The 15,336-nt window shown below is 39.6% G+C and overlaps 1 protein-coding gene across 1 annotated transcript; it reads right to left on the reverse strand.

Moving 5' to 3' along the window:
* Positions 1–1,501: 1,501 nt before the first annotated feature.
* On the reverse strand, positions 1,502–8,350 carry LOC145781906 (E3 ubiquitin-protein ligase MARCHF5-like). The gene is made up of 6 exons (XM_082593602.1): positions 8,143–8,350; positions 7,231–7,436; positions 6,754–6,884; positions 6,042–6,226; positions 2,383–2,548; positions 1,502–1,759 (listed from the first exon to the last, which is right to left on the reverse strand). The coding sequence occupies exons 1-6, from the start codon at positions 8,307–8,309 to the stop codon at positions 1,634–1,636; spliced, it is 981 nt and encodes a 326-aa protein (XP_082449728.1). The 5' UTR covers positions 8,310–8,350; the 3' UTR covers positions 1,502–1,633.
* Positions 8,351–15,336: the final 6,986 nt, after the last annotated feature.

Here is a 15,336-nt window from a genome sequence, read left to right on the forward strand (position 1 = left end):
GATAACGCAGTTTCAAAACAGCCATACACCGAAGTTGTTTTTATCTGATAATTACAAAGTTTTCAAAGATGAAACTGAAAGTCACTGAATAAGTAGGGACGCTTAACATGTTAAGGCAGGCTCTTGTACATCTGCTGTGATCGGTTTACACATTCATTCGCAAGCGCAGCGCATTTAGTTGCAACTGAAATATACTCATACGGGTGGGTGGGAGTGAATAACGCAAAAAAAAAACGAAGTTGAAAACAATTGGCAAAGTAACTGGCGACAAGTTGGTTCCATCCAAAAAACAAAACTCGCCATTGTTACGTCATGTAAACACGGCAACTGTTATGAGTTGGAGACAAACAAACATGACAGAAGCAGTGGCACCTATCGGGGTTGATAGTGCTAAACAGCTGGAAACTCAAAATTGAAGTTGCAGAAATTTACTTTAAATTACATGCTTGAACAGAAAATACAACAGCACTTCATATAGAATCACATGTCAGCCATTAAAAAATGCCTTTTCCACATCGCTTGTGCACCGTTAAAAAACGGTAGGCACTTTAACAAGCAGATTTCTAATAAACCACGAACCAATCAGAAGCTACGCTGTTCATGACGTCATCAAGGTTGCGTTTAGGAAGAATAAAGGAAAAACGCAAATTCTAGCTAAATTAAATCAATGCTTTACCTTCGGTTGACTTGGTGCATTGGGTTAGGGCGGTGGTAGTCATTACATTGACGTGGGTTTGATTCCCACCTCTGCTATAGCTCTTTTTTCTTCTGTGATTACCAGATAAAGTTCAACGTAATAATCAATTCTCTGGCTGAATGCTGGAATGGTCAACAATTGGACAGACAACGTAACATCTAATTGGTTCGTGGTTGGATTGGACAGAAGTCCATGGATTGGATATCTGCATATTAAAGTGCCTTCCTTAAAAAGCCATCTGTTGCTGACTGGCTTGCAATCATTACTCTCAAGATAAAATCTTTTAGTAGCAGTCTTGAGCAAACCACGCCGTGTAAACTTTTACGTTGATGAAAATTCATTCCAGAGGGCAAAATCTGTCATTTATAAATCTGCAGACGTTGAATCAATGTGAAAATGACGGATTTTGCTGTCTGGAACATTGTTCGTTATTTCTTCACTTGCTATTAATTCAGAGGCTAAACGAACCAGCTCCTAAATCTACAAATCAATCCCTTGTTACATTCATTGAACAATGAACATCTGCAGACGTTGAATCAATGTAAAAAGACTGCTTTGTTGGTTGAGGCGGAAATTACTGAGGCGAAGTCACCGACGAAAGTTGCAATGTGATGTAAAAATGATAAGTTTCATTGGCTGGGTATGTCAATGACATACAAAAATTACATCAAAAATATATTTCCAATGTACCATTGTACAGGAAGCTTTAAGCTATAGTTTTTTGAAAACCACACCACGGTTTCCATTTGTGTTTTCAGCAAAAAGCATTGTTCCATGCGATATTGATATCAAGACTCAAGAGAGCATCAGCATACAAACTTTTTATTCTCTGTCGCGTCTGGCTCGTGAAAGTGCAAACCAAAGCCGCCGAACCTGTGAAATATTTCCAACGGACGAAAATGACAATTTTAAAGATAAATAACATTTAAACCCCCCTTATGTGGGGGTCCCATCGGATCCATCTTCGAAGTCCGTAATCCTACGTTTTCCAAGTCTTGCGTAAATCTGTTGCTTCAAATATATCTTCAGTATTCCCTTTATGACGGTGAACGTTATCCCACCCTGGAAATAAACAATGTCGTTAAAGCAACACAAGTATGGGAGAGAGGCGGGTTCATCAACAGAGCGATCTGATGGAATGTTATTACTTAAGAAAACCACAACGAAACCAATAAAACAAACAAGCCTTGTGGTGCACAGCGCCGCAAACGCTGAAGTTTTCATTGCATTTTGCCAGTTTGGTTGGGCTTTTAATGATGTTGCTCAACCCAACTGCTTTATTGTCGACTATCTATCGTAAACCTAAAGTTATTAATCGTAAAAATTGTTAAAAAAAAACATGTGCAAATAAAGTGCCGTTCTACAGTAAGATTCCACTCTGGCAAAAATGATTTGAAATATGCTTCATTGCTGTTCTTATGCTCACCGCATCAACAAATTGCAACTTCAACTTTCATCAGAATATACTCAATACCCATTATTCTTTAAATCGAGAAATTGTTTTTGATTTTGGGTGCACTTTGCTGCATTTATCGTAATATATTTAAAACCTTTCCCACACAGCAAAATCCGTCATTTTTACATTAATTCAACGTCCGCAGACGATGAAACAATAAAAAAATGATGGATTTTGTTGTCTAGGTCTTTCGACAAAAAAAAGTAATTCGTAACAACAAACGGCATACCAAGATACTCCTGTGCAAGTTGCCGTCAACATTTCTAAAGACAAGCTTTCCAAATATTGTTGCAACTGTCGGAAAGAACATCGCGCCGCAGAAGACGCGAGTGAACTTAATCTCTCTAGCAGGAGTCTCGTGAGGTTGGGTAGGCCGCACTGGGGCGTGTTCAGATCTGTAAGCACGATCATAACATTAGTCACAGATTATGACAAACAATAGGTATCGTTTGCAAGAAAAAGTTTAAAGTTCTGTGATTTTATCGAAGCGTTGAAATATCTGGCTTACCAGCAGAGCAAGAGGTCTTAACGGTTCTCAACCTTCTAGGAGTAAATAAATAAAACAACTCATCTAGATAGTAGTAGTAGTTTCGTTTGGCATTTTCACACTTGAAGCTCGTTGTCTTTTAGCCAGTTTTTAAATATTGCGTTGGTAAATTGTGTTAAAACCACCTGGTAGTGCAGTCCTGTGTTAAAACCATGTAGAATCTAAAATCAAATGATCAACAGTTTGCCAGCTTTTTTTCGCAATTTGCACAGATTGGTGTGATTTGATAGTCCTATCGATGAAGAGTGGTAGCAGTTCGGGCATGACAGGATAAAATTCTATTATAACAGCTGATCCATTCCGTTCTGTTCCATGTCAAGAAACCTGAGTAGGATAACGTTGGATCGTTGATAATGCCTCCACCATGGTCGATTTTTAGTCCAACATTCTTTCCATTCATGATTTAGTAAAAAGGATAACGTGATTTCAGTCGATGGATGTTTGGCTTTTGTTGAATTATGTATTGTAATGGTAAGTTACTCCAAGTATTACCAGCTTCTTGAAATCTTTGATATATATAGTTTGGTTGTGATTTCTCCCTTCTCACATGTGGTAGGAAAATTCCGCTCATCGTGGGTAGCCAACGTATTGTTGTCGATTTGAACGCTCCGGTTATAGTACACATAGGCGCCGGGTTTTGAAAATTGCCGGGGGGGCAAACTTTCTAGCCGACTGATTGCTTACATTCAAAATGCTGATGTTTGTTTGTCAGCATTGATGTTTGTTTGCGTCTATCTGCCATTGTATATCGCCAAGCTTTATAATGTAGGCTCAGGCCTCGAAATTCACGGCGGACATGTCCGCCGTCACAGCATGTGATGTCCGCGGGAAGTACCATCTAAATCGGTCATATTTGTCCGCCGAGAAATAATACAGGAACTAGCGATACAAATCGTCATTGCATAGCACGAACAATTGTTGCAATAATATATTTTCCAGCGCATTCTAGCGCTCATCTAGAAAATGTGAATACTGTACCCCTTAGCTTCCATTCAAGGAGGAAAACTTTCGATTTTTACGTTGCTTCAACGATTGATGACATTGAATCAGCGTAACAAAGGTGAATTCTTTGCTAAGAATCGATAGGAGTACAGGTACTTCTACAGTACACTAATCACGCGAAATTTAGTTCACGTTTACGTCACAATGTCTGGCTTTAATCTCCGAGTAATAATGGTTCGGCAAGGTTGGTTACTAAATTAGATTAACGAGTAGGCTATCACAGTAAGATGCAACAAAATTTGTTAAGTTTTGGTATTACAGTAAGAAAGAAAAGACCCAAGGAAAATTCACTTTCACTCACATGACACGCAAAAATAAACTTAAAGAAAAAAGCCTGTGAAACTTTGCACAGCAGAAAATAGTAGCGTTGGTGTAGAAATTTTTCGACTCCTGCCAAGAGCATTGCGACGCAATAAGCCACACGACCTTGTTCGGTGGAAGTTAATCAGTTATGTGACGTATTGACCAGCTACACGGCGCTTTGACTCTTCAAGCGCAAGTCGTTGGTCTGATGAAAGCCTTTCAGAGTGACTTTACTGATTTTTTAAAAAGCCTTCTAAAACTGTAGTTATAGTTCTGAAATGGCGAAGAATTATTATCAAGATAAAGTGATTAAGCATGACAATCGACGGCTAAAACTGGTGTGTCCGCCGTGAGACTTAATTTGTCCGCCAAGATAGCTGCTCAGACCGGACACGTTTGTCCGCCGTCAACAAAAACGAATTTCGAGGCCTGTAGGCTACTTCGAATTATATACTGGTCACTTTGAACTTTAGCTCTTAATACGCGCAGGGCCGGATTTAGCTGATGGGAGGCCCGGGGCACTTTTAGATCGGGGGCCCCCGTGCAAAAACCACCTCTACGTCTACAGCAGCATTAATCCAGCACTGCACAGCATTTTGCAGAAACTTCAAAGGCTGAAAGAAAAAAAATAACACAAAATCACATTTCTTCCACTTTGGGGGGCCCGGGGCACCTGCACCCTCTGCCCCCCCTAAATCCGGGCCTGAATACGCGTAGATACTAAACTAAGCAAACCCCACCTCGTTATTGACACTCCCAAGAAAAACAAAGCAGAAGAAATCAAGAAAAACGTTTTTCAATCATTGTTACTATGCTTCAATGGCACCATCCTGGCGTTTATCAGCTACCGTACTTCTGTTTCTTTTGTTATCTTAGGAGCAGCGCTCTTGTTGCAACAAGTAGACCTTTTAATTGAGATCGATCCGCAATGAAGATCAAACTAACGCAAATCTTAACTTAGAAACATTTGATTTAGGATTTTTTTTAAATAATTTGCGAGGGGGCAGCCACCCCGAGCTAAATTCACGGGGGGGCGCCGCCCCTCCGCCCCCCCTGAGTCGGCGCCTATGATAGTACACATTGACTCTCGTAATTGAACGTCACTTTTTTATTGTGTGCACATCGTTCCTACACAGGAGCACAGTATTCCGCCACTGAATTGCACAGTGGAAATGCGCAAGACGGTTTGAGACATACCCCAGCTTGTTCCAACTAGTCTTTTGATTAACGAGTTTTTTGTTTTGAGTTTAGCTGCATGTTTTGAAGATGGTTTTTGAAGGTTAAGCTCCTGTCAAGTAACTGCGAGATATCTGGGATGTCTTTCATATGGAAGTGCTGTTCCTTCTGTTTCAATGTTGTAGATGACTTCTGTCAGGGCTTGAGCCTACCGCTGCAGGGCTAGCTTGCAAGATGCCTTAACATTTTAGGAAATATGCCATCTGGTCCAGCGGCTTTTAACAGCTCCTTGCAGCTTTTCTGTCGTGCTTTCCTGAGTAAGGTTGTCGTTGCTTTCTTCACATTCGTGATACATATGTTAGTATTGTTTTCTAACTTTTGTTAACAGGGAATGTAATTCTTTCTTCTCCACCCTTACATGAAAATGTTAGCAGTAGTTAAGTTTTCTGAAATCTTCTATTTTATCCTGTGTGGCACGGAGTTATTTGCAATTGTTGTCAATAGTGGTTTAGAATTCTTTCGAGTTGGCTTTACGGAAGATCCATCTTGGCTTTTGGATTGATGGGATGGTATTGATTAAATATAATATACTTTCAAAACAGTGACATGCAACGATAGTAAAGAGTTTAAAAATTACCTTTTAAGTTTATTTCTTTCAGAAATTCTCGGAATTAAACAAGCTATCCACTCTTTGTGCCGATGCAAGTGATGAGTATACCAGCGACAAAGCAGGCTGGTTGTATACAAACTCTTGATCAATTACTGTCATTCTTAATATGTCTTATAAAGTTATATACTGCCAGCCAGTTACAGTGAATTTAAGTAGCTTCTTCAAAAGGTTTATAAAAGAGCAAGCAAACCTGGGAAATACATAGTTGACCAAAGCAAACTTGTGGGCGTGTTTTCGCCACCAACTCAGCAGATATTCGTCCCACTGTATCATTTTACCCAAGACTAAACCAACAGGAATAGCTGGTAGACCAATTAGTAGAAATAAAGGGTCAGCTTGCTCCATCATGTCCAATCCTTCTTTATGACCAAGTACCTGAAAAACAATCAAGAATTTGTTTATTTCTGAAGACACCAATGAAAAACCATGCAGTAAAGCTTTAAAAGATTTCTTTCAGTTTCTAGCAAACGGTGAGTTATCAACACAACAATCGATCACTGAATGGTGATCACACAATTTTTCTAGAAGAGGTGTTTATATAGATATAATTATACTTGACTAGGACGGCACTGAAATATATATTTCCTGTTTCGAGTTGCAAGTTCAAAGTGCACAGAATCCAGCAACCAGACTCGTCTCATTGCTACAGTATAATTGACACTTAGGGATCTATCACAACGGTTTCTAGTCCATAACACACATTTCTGTATGAATATAATAGACCAACGCAAGATGTACACATTTCTAGAACTTTTATATCTGTTACCTACTCTTAGTTTTTTGTATAATAATAATATACTTTTAATCATATCCCCCAAAAAAGGCAAGAAGCTTATTGCTTTTATGTCAGTACACTGGTACAAGAGATGTGATAAACAACCTTGTCTCATCCACTGCATTACCTGCATCACAGTGATCGCTCCATAAGTGACAGCTGTCCAGTATACAGATCCCAACAGAACACCAGTAGCAACAAATGGAGAGGCTTTGTATATCAAACGATCTACTGCCTGGATTACCCCACAAAACTTACCTAAAATAGGTTTTTGCATAATAAGGAAATTAAAATAGCAAAGCATAGGTTACAACCTACCACGGTAGCTGAGTTCAAATATGCAAAAAAGATCAAGAGTTATACTGTTCTTTGCATTGACTAATTTAATTACTATATACATTCCTATTGTCTGTCATATTGCTTCTTTTCATTAAAAATTAGTATTTATGAGCTTTATGTATTAACAACTTCAAAATTTTTTATTAAAAACATAATTAGTTGGCCACCAGGTATTTGCGCTTTTGCAAGATGCACAAACAAAATAGATGCTCAACTGTGTGCATTGCATATTGCAAATTTATTTAAAAAGGTAAATGAGCCTCACCAAATGGTGGAAATATGATAACATATTCAGTGTTGCACTGTGGACAAGACACCTTTGTAAATGAATGACCTTTCTGCTTTTCATCAACCCATCTCATCAAGCAACTGTGATGTACCCACTTTGTTGTGCCTCGGCAACGACAAGGTTGTACCCACTGGGCAGTTCTATCATCAGATTCATTGCCATAGCAAACCCAACAACTTTTTCTGCAAAACATAGTGCATGAAGAAGAAGGTAACCGTTGTCAAAGAGGAAATGATAGTTTGTAAATAGTATCTTTCCTTGCTGTCGACACAAGACTGAGCAAGTAAGATAACCTATCAGTTATACCGTATCCTATACCTACACACATAAAAAAATTAAAACAATGAAAACTATTACTACAATATATACTACAAAAAGTGCTCAATGCTAAGCAAAAAAAAGCAAAGCAAAGCGAATTAAATCAAATATAGTTATTACTATCTGAATCCTTAACAGCCTGTTTTACCTATACGGATCATCAGAAGTTCTTAGAATCTATAAAAAAATTAAGTGACATGTCTGTCAACATTGTCATTGTTTAAGCCTTTGGGTCTATCCTTTTACAACCACAGGTTGGCTATGTTTTCTTGAATAGCTACATAGAGAGACTATGAAAGAGTAGCAGGTGTATGGTTTGTTAGACATATTTTCTGTACAAAACATCAATACACACAATCCTTTTTTGAAATGTCATACAAATGACTTTCATGAACTATGACTTACAATGTAATAAAATTGACATCATTGCAAAGTTTAATAATTTTTATTTTTGAGCGAAGCCATAATGTATGCCCTGAAAATTAAAACACCAAGCAAAAATCCTATAGGACTATTACTTGCACTAATGACAATAAATAATTAGCTTATTGTTTAAAAAGCAGTATTTACTGTGAGTCCGGATTGGATGCACTTGACACATGCATTGTTTGAGTGGACGATTCTGCAACTTCTATTGATTCATCATCATCATCTACAACACTTGTTTGTTTTAAATCCAAAATGTTTTCTTCTTCTTCTGTTTCTTCTTTAATTACGTCATCATTATCAAAGTTCATTTCAATAAAAACCTACAAAAGCAATGAAATGACACAATAGCTTATCCACTTGAAACATAAACACACAAAAGGATCATAAAAGGGTTGTATTGAGTTTTCTGTGTTGCATTTTGAGTGATTACCGTACATTCTAAGCAAAAATATGAAATTCTTAAGATGGTAATTTTATTTATTGTTTTTATTTTTTTTTTAATATATATATACAGTGCTATAGCCTCAAAAGCTATAACTGTAGTCTTTGTCATAATTCACAAAAAACTTTAATTATAATATAATACAAAACTTAACTAACTACCGTATGGTATGTGTGAAGAGTTCAAAGCCTCTATGACTATGTAAAACTGCCAGAATTTTGCTTCAAAAGTGGTTTTCTTAGTCTGAGATAAGATTTAACAACAATACCGTACTACAACATGATTTCTGGTTAGTAGGCCTATTCTATTCTTTTATGTGTTCGACTGAAAGGGATGGTAAAAATTTTCATACGTTAGGTAAAAATAAGCATTGCGCTGACAGCACATTGCAGTTGAGATAATTGGTTTTTTGATTTTGTTTGTTTGTTTGTTTATCTTTATCCTGCATTGCGGGAAAGCGGACTTGAGCGCTATGCATCGGTGTACGCCTTCCGACATACACCTGACCCACGCTGCAGCCGACAGCAATGTCTGTTTCCGGTTGTCTACTTAACTTATGACTTAAATTTGGTACTACCCATTACTCGAAATCGATCACTAGGTAGAGGCAATTATCGTAAAGTTTCTTGCCCAGAGAAACAACAGCAAGTGCGGGTGGCTGGAGTCGAACATGCAGGCTCTCGACTGCGAGCCCAACGCGCTAACCACTCGGCCACGGCTGCCGGTTGTATTTTTTAGTTAGACTATATAATACCTTATGTTACAAACTGAAATAAAAGGATGTCTAACTTCGTTACTGACTGTTACTTTTGAACAAAAACTGAAACTAATCACAAAATATTACCAGTTAATCTAAACTTTAAGAAATGAACATTTTACAAACTGGTCAAACACAGACTACTATGGTAACACCTAGGTAAAAAACAAAGGTGGTCCCATACTTGAATTAAATGTCGGGTATGAGAAGATAAAATTCTCATTGTACTAAGCCTTCGGCACTAACGAGAGTAGGGTGGCCATTTCCTTTCTCTTGGCCGCCTCTGTCAACCTAATTTATTGCACCCTAGGTAGAGGTGAGCAGTGTTTTTAACAACCAGATGAAGCTGGGAGTGGAACCAGGTTTCTATACTTATAAAGCCAATGCCTTATCCGTTGCGCTATCCTATCGACTAGGTACCGTACTCCTTGTAAAAGCCTATCTTTCAAATACAATTATGCGAAAAACAGAAAAGTTAAGCTTTGATAGCTCAGTTGGTTTAGTGCGTGACTTTGTGAACAAAGAAGCTTTAAAATCAAGCGGTGCAGGTTCGATTCTCGGGGTTTGCACCTGAGCAATGTATTCTAAGGACTGCTCTCCATTCAGCGGCACCTAATGGATGGAATAATCCCCCGGCAACATTTCAATAATCAGGAAACTTCACTCTGATTGTCCTGCTTCGGTATCATGCACGTTATAACGTTCGCGTTTTGTCGCTTCTATCTTTTTCTGGACCTCTGCTATGTTTGTCATATATTGTTTTTTTCTCGTTGTGATGATCAGAAATAAAAACAAACTGAACTGAAGTAGGCTACTACTGAACTTGTTTAAGTTGTTTGTATTGTAACATTTTGTAAATTTTGTAACTCTTTTGTTACAGTGTTGCCAGATGTTGTCAATTAAACTTTCAGATTAATTTTCATCTGAATTTTTGCCTAAACTGTAAATAAACCCTTTCTCTAAAAATGCCTTTTTTCATAGTTTTCTGTGCAGACTTCATTGCTTGCCATAACTTTCCGGAATCTAACATTTTTTTATTAAATTAAAAATTTTGTCCCCAACTACTTTGAAATTTCCTCAATCTTTTTTAAATTTTTGACAAATTATTTGTATGACATTTTTTGCAGATTTTAGTGATTAGAGATCATCATAAAACAAAATAAGCTTTCGCTTCAGCTTCTCGGGGCCCATAAAATAAGCACTAAGTAGTAAGCACAGGCCCTTAACTAGCTTGGAACACTAAGGGGGACAATAAGTGTTCTAGACTCCTAGAGGGGGCCTGCAGCTTTACCCTCAGTTTTATCCTCACAACAGGTAGCGGTCGTCGAAGCAGACTACGCCGACTTAAAAACGGCGTCCCACAGGGCTCAGTCTTGGCTCCTCTCCTGTTCAACATATACACCTACGACTTGCCCCCCACAATCTCCAGGAAATATGCTTATGCAGACGACCTGGCACCTCTGCACTCAGCAGGAAACTGGCAGTCAGTGGAGAGGAACCTCAGCCAAGACATGCAAACACTATCAGCATACCTCCAGAAATGGAAGCTACAGCTCAGCAAGTCAAAGACAGTGTCGGCGGCCTTCCACCTTAACAACCGGGAGGCACAGAGTGAGGTAAACATCAAGATTGATGGGGAACGCCTGCCCTACTGTGCCGAACCTTAACAGGCTACCTCGGCTGTCGGCATAACCCTGGACAGGTCACTCACGTACCGCCTACACTTGAAGTCACTGCGCAAAAAACTACCTACACACGTCGCACTTTTGAGGCGATTGGCGGGTTCCGGCTGAGGAGCTGGTGCTAAAATTCTTCGTACAGCTACCCTAGCCCTTGTTCATTCCCCGCTGAGTACTGCGGGCAGGTCTGGTGTCGTAGTTCTTACACCCACCAGATTGATACCGCCATCAACGACGCACTGCGTACTCTAAATGGATGCCTGCGTCCCACTCCAACGGACTGCCTACCCATCCTAGCAGGCATCCAGCCCCCTGAGCTACGCCGTAAAGGATCGAGGCACGATTTCTCTCGCTCGCCGCGCTTTGAACCCCGACCATCTCTTCCATGCAACATTCAAGCGACCACCACCTATAAAGCAGCGGCTGAAATCAAGACGCCCCTTTGTGCCTGCCGCACAACAACTACCGGTACTTAAGAACGCAGAAGAACTTGGTTTAAGTGCGGCACACTGGACGAACCACATGTGGAACACGTCATAGCCTACCTCCACGCTCCGTGACTTCATAGGCTACCCGACGCCGATCCCCGTCCACCAGGATGTCCCTCGCAAGGCTTGCGTGTGTCAGTGGTCACAGCGGTAAACCATAATCTCTTCGTGGGAAAATTGTAACATAAGATTCCCGAATCCGTTCGTCTGTATATAATGACCGAAAAAGAAACACTCCTTTGAAACGTCTATTCAAAAAGTGTATTTCTGTAAAATTAGCTCGCGGCTATCGAAAATGGGGTGCAACGCAATACACCACTAAACACTTGTCACTACAACAAACTACTTAGATAAAAGACAGAAACTTTGTCCAGCTAGCAAGCAATAAGCAAAACCGGTAAATTTGCGACCAACTTCCAAGTAACAATTTTACAAATGGTCAGAATAATTTGCAATATCTCAAACTCACGTAAGCAGTTATGTGACGTAATAATGAAAGGAATTGTGAAGCAATTCAAACAGGTGTTCAAAGGTGATGATGCAATGTTTCATCAGTTCTTACGAACGATGGTGCAATATTTGGACATTTTCTAGCAATTTCCATGACGTAAGATGCCAGCTGGGTTAAGTAGATCATAACGGTTTTATATGACGTTTGATTTGGTGAACAATTGGCTGGAACAGTCAGGCTTAGGCTAACCGCCTGCGAACTGGCGTCGGCTGCTTTCGTTCGGACATGCACAAGTGGGGCCTGGCTCCTTCATCAGAATGCGAGTGTGGTGCCACGGAACAGACCGCAGACCATGTCATTGGTCACAGCGGTAAACCATAATCTCTTCGTGGGAAAATTGTAACATAAGATTCTCGGATCCGTTCGTCTGTATGCAATGACCGAAAGAAACACTCTTCTGGAAACGTCTATTCAAAAAGTGTATTTCTGTAAAAATAGCCTCAAAGCTGTCGAAATTGGGACGCAACACCGTACGCCTCTAAAAACTTGTCACTGCGATACAAACTAGGCCTACTTAGATAAAAGACGAAAATTTTGTTCAGCTGGCAGCACTAAGCAAAACAGTGAAATATGCGACTAACTTTCAAGCAACAATTTTACGAATGACGAGAATAATTTGCAATATCTCAAACGCACGTAAGCAGCTGTGTGACGTAATAATGATAGGCAATGATAAGTTATTCAAGCACCTGTTCCAGCCTGGCCCACACCTGCTCAAGTTTGGCTTACACTTGTTCAAGTAATTAAAGATTTAACGATGATGTAATGTTATGCTGCAGCTGCAAATGTTTTACAGGTCTTGCAAACGATTCTGCGATCTGCTCATTTTTAGCAATAGTCCATTACGTCAAACGCCAAGATTCAGTTGACCGGTTTTATATGACGTTTGAAATGAAAATTGTTCGTAACAGTCATCATCCACCACTGCCTAACCCACCGGCCTCCACACGGTGCGCATGGTCTGAGGGTCTTGGACGACGAGACTGCTGAGTGGCTGAAGATTTCCTGCCCTCCAATCTAGCCTGGAAAGATCGCTCATACGTACGCCATCATCATCATCAGAGGGGGCCCAACTTTTACCTTCCGTATCATGTACGAAAACGACGTTTGTACACAATGTGGGTAAATTTACGCAAAAACATTAATCGTATTACAGCGCTTACATTAGCATAGATTAGAAGCATCAGCGTGAACTGGCATTATAGAGTCAATTACGCTACATGCTGTTGCTTAAACATATATACATAGGCCTAATGACGACAGCATGGAAATTATGAAGCAAAATCATTTTTATAACATCCGACCATCAACTAGTGATAAAATGGTTAAAAATTGAAATAGAAACCGCGGTGAAATTGATGATTTTGTAGTTGATTCTTTTCAACCTTTTGTTAGTTAATCCATTGCCTTTCATGGACTTTGCAACAAAACTACATTGCAAAAGCTGCAACGTAGGCTATGGAGATGCGGGAGAGTTGAACCAATTTTTGCTTTTGAGCCCATATTTCCGATTGTATGATTGCTGGTCCAAATGTTGTGTGCTTATATTGAAGTAGAACCAATTGGCTTCCAATCACTCTGATTAAATGTTAGTGAATATCAAACGTATTTTCAGAATTTAACTTCAAATTTTTTTTTCTAAATGGCTCAACTCTCCTGCACCTACAGGAGAGTTGATCATAGTGTTAAGGAGAGTTCAACCGGATAAGGAGAAATATAGAAGTTCAAAGTTAGAGTAGCGTAGGTCTAAGCATGTTCTGCAAAAGCCTCATAAACCTTGTGAGTCATAATTTTGCTTTCGACAAACAATCAGCGCAGTTAAGAATGACTTTTTCTGTTGAATAGTAAGCTATCTGTAAGCCTAAAGTAGGCTACTGTAGGCTACTGTATATTTATGCACCACAGAATTTTATGAGTGTACACTTTTTTAAAAGAAAACATCAAGTTTGTAAGCAGTAGGCCTATGCCACAAAGTACACTCGGATTTTTACTCGTAGTAGCTCCGAAGAAGATCTCCAGCCCCTGTCAACAGCGTGCTGCTGAAGCAAATGAACGTCGCACCTGGATTCGATCAGCTGCAAACGAATTTGGGGTCCACGACTGTGACAACAAGTCCACTTTAGAGCGATATATTAAGAAATGCAAAGAAAAACGTCATGACAAATTTGGATACAAGAAATGTAAAACAGCTAATAGGATATTTACAATGGAAATGGAAACTGAGCTAACCAATCACGTGAAAGACTTGGCCACTACCTATTATGGCTTGTCAAAAGACAAATGTCGCATGCTTGCTTACGAATTTGCTGTGAAAAATAACGTTGTTATTCCCGACAGCTGGAAAAAGGATAGGAAAGCAGGGCAAAGCTTCTGGTTGGGATTCAAAGATAGTCAAAAGTTGTTGATACGTAGGCTACTCCTGAAGCGACATGATTAGCAAGGGCAACAGCATTTAATAGATACACTGTTGGTACGGTAGCCTACCTTCTTCGATAACCTTGCAACTGTAATGGATAGCTATCATTTCTAGCCACAAGACATATACCGGTAGACTACTGTATTTAGGAAAAACAAGTTTTACTCAATGTGTCCGCCATTTGCGTCGATGACAAATCGGAGACGCTTCGAAAAGGACCTGCAAAAGTCACAAATAACTCTTTGAGGTATTTAGGTCCATTTTTTTCAGATTAGCCTTCAGCGCTTCCAAACTTTGGTTGTGTTTAGTCGAAACCTTGTTCTCCAGGTAAGACCAGATGCTAAAGTCTAGGGGGTTCAGGTCTGGGGATGAAGGAGGCCATTCTTCCTTGGAAATGAAGAACAGCACATTAGCTGAAAGCCAGTTATTTTGCGTTCTCTTAGCTCCATGTGAAGAGACAGAATCTTGTTACAATGACCAGTTACGTTTTTTGAAGTGTTTCTTAGCCCAAGGCAACAATGAACCCTCAAGCAGTGCCGGTCTTTGGGATGTGCAAACCGTGCGATCGCACAGGGCACGCAAATTAGGGGGCCCGCAATTTACTCAGAAAATGCAGTAATTTTGTCATTTTCAAAGGAAAAATTCAACAAGTGAATTCAGCAAAGGAATTCGCAACAAGAAAACATAGAGACTCAACGAATTCAACCTATTTCGTCGCCTGAATATTTCGTACCCTGAAAAAATCGAGAAAAAAAAACGACATAGCCGAAATCGCTGATCGGAGTTGCCGCAAACATTTCAAAATTTCTCGATCTTTTCAGGGGACGAAATAAGTCGAAATTTAATTTTGTTACACGATTTCAGGGGACGAAATAGGTTGCATCCAGACTCAACATACTGTAGAGACATAGCTTTATTTCCGAAAAATGCCAAAGAAAGCATGATCTTATCCTTTTGCTATGCCACCGGACAGCACCATTTCACAGTAATACTCATACCTAAATTTTTGTTGAACATGCTCTCAGAATGTCCCAAATTCAAA

Source organism: Aplidium turbinatum, chromosome 1 (genome assembly GCF_918807975.1).
Source record: "Aplidium turbinatum chromosome 1, kaAplTurb1.1, whole genome shotgun sequence".
Lineage (NCBI taxonomy): Eukaryota > Metazoa > Chordata > Ascidiacea > Aplousobranchia > Polyclinidae > Aplidium > Aplidium turbinatum.

Bases quoted from the DNA above. Each gene is read 5' to 3' on its own strand.
- LOC145781906 (XM_082593602.1), bottom strand. From the start codon at position 8,309: ATGAACTTTGATAATGATGACGTAATTAAAGAAGAAACAGAAGAAGAA. The intron at 2,549-6,041 runs GTTTGCTTGCTC...TCGTGCTTACAG, and splicing joins GTCAACTATGTATTTCCCAG to ATCTGAACACGCCCCAGTGC. The intron at 1,760-2,382 runs GTATGCCGTTTG...GTTTATTTCCAG, and splicing joins ACTTGCACAGGAGTATCTTG to GGTGGGATAACGTTCACCGT.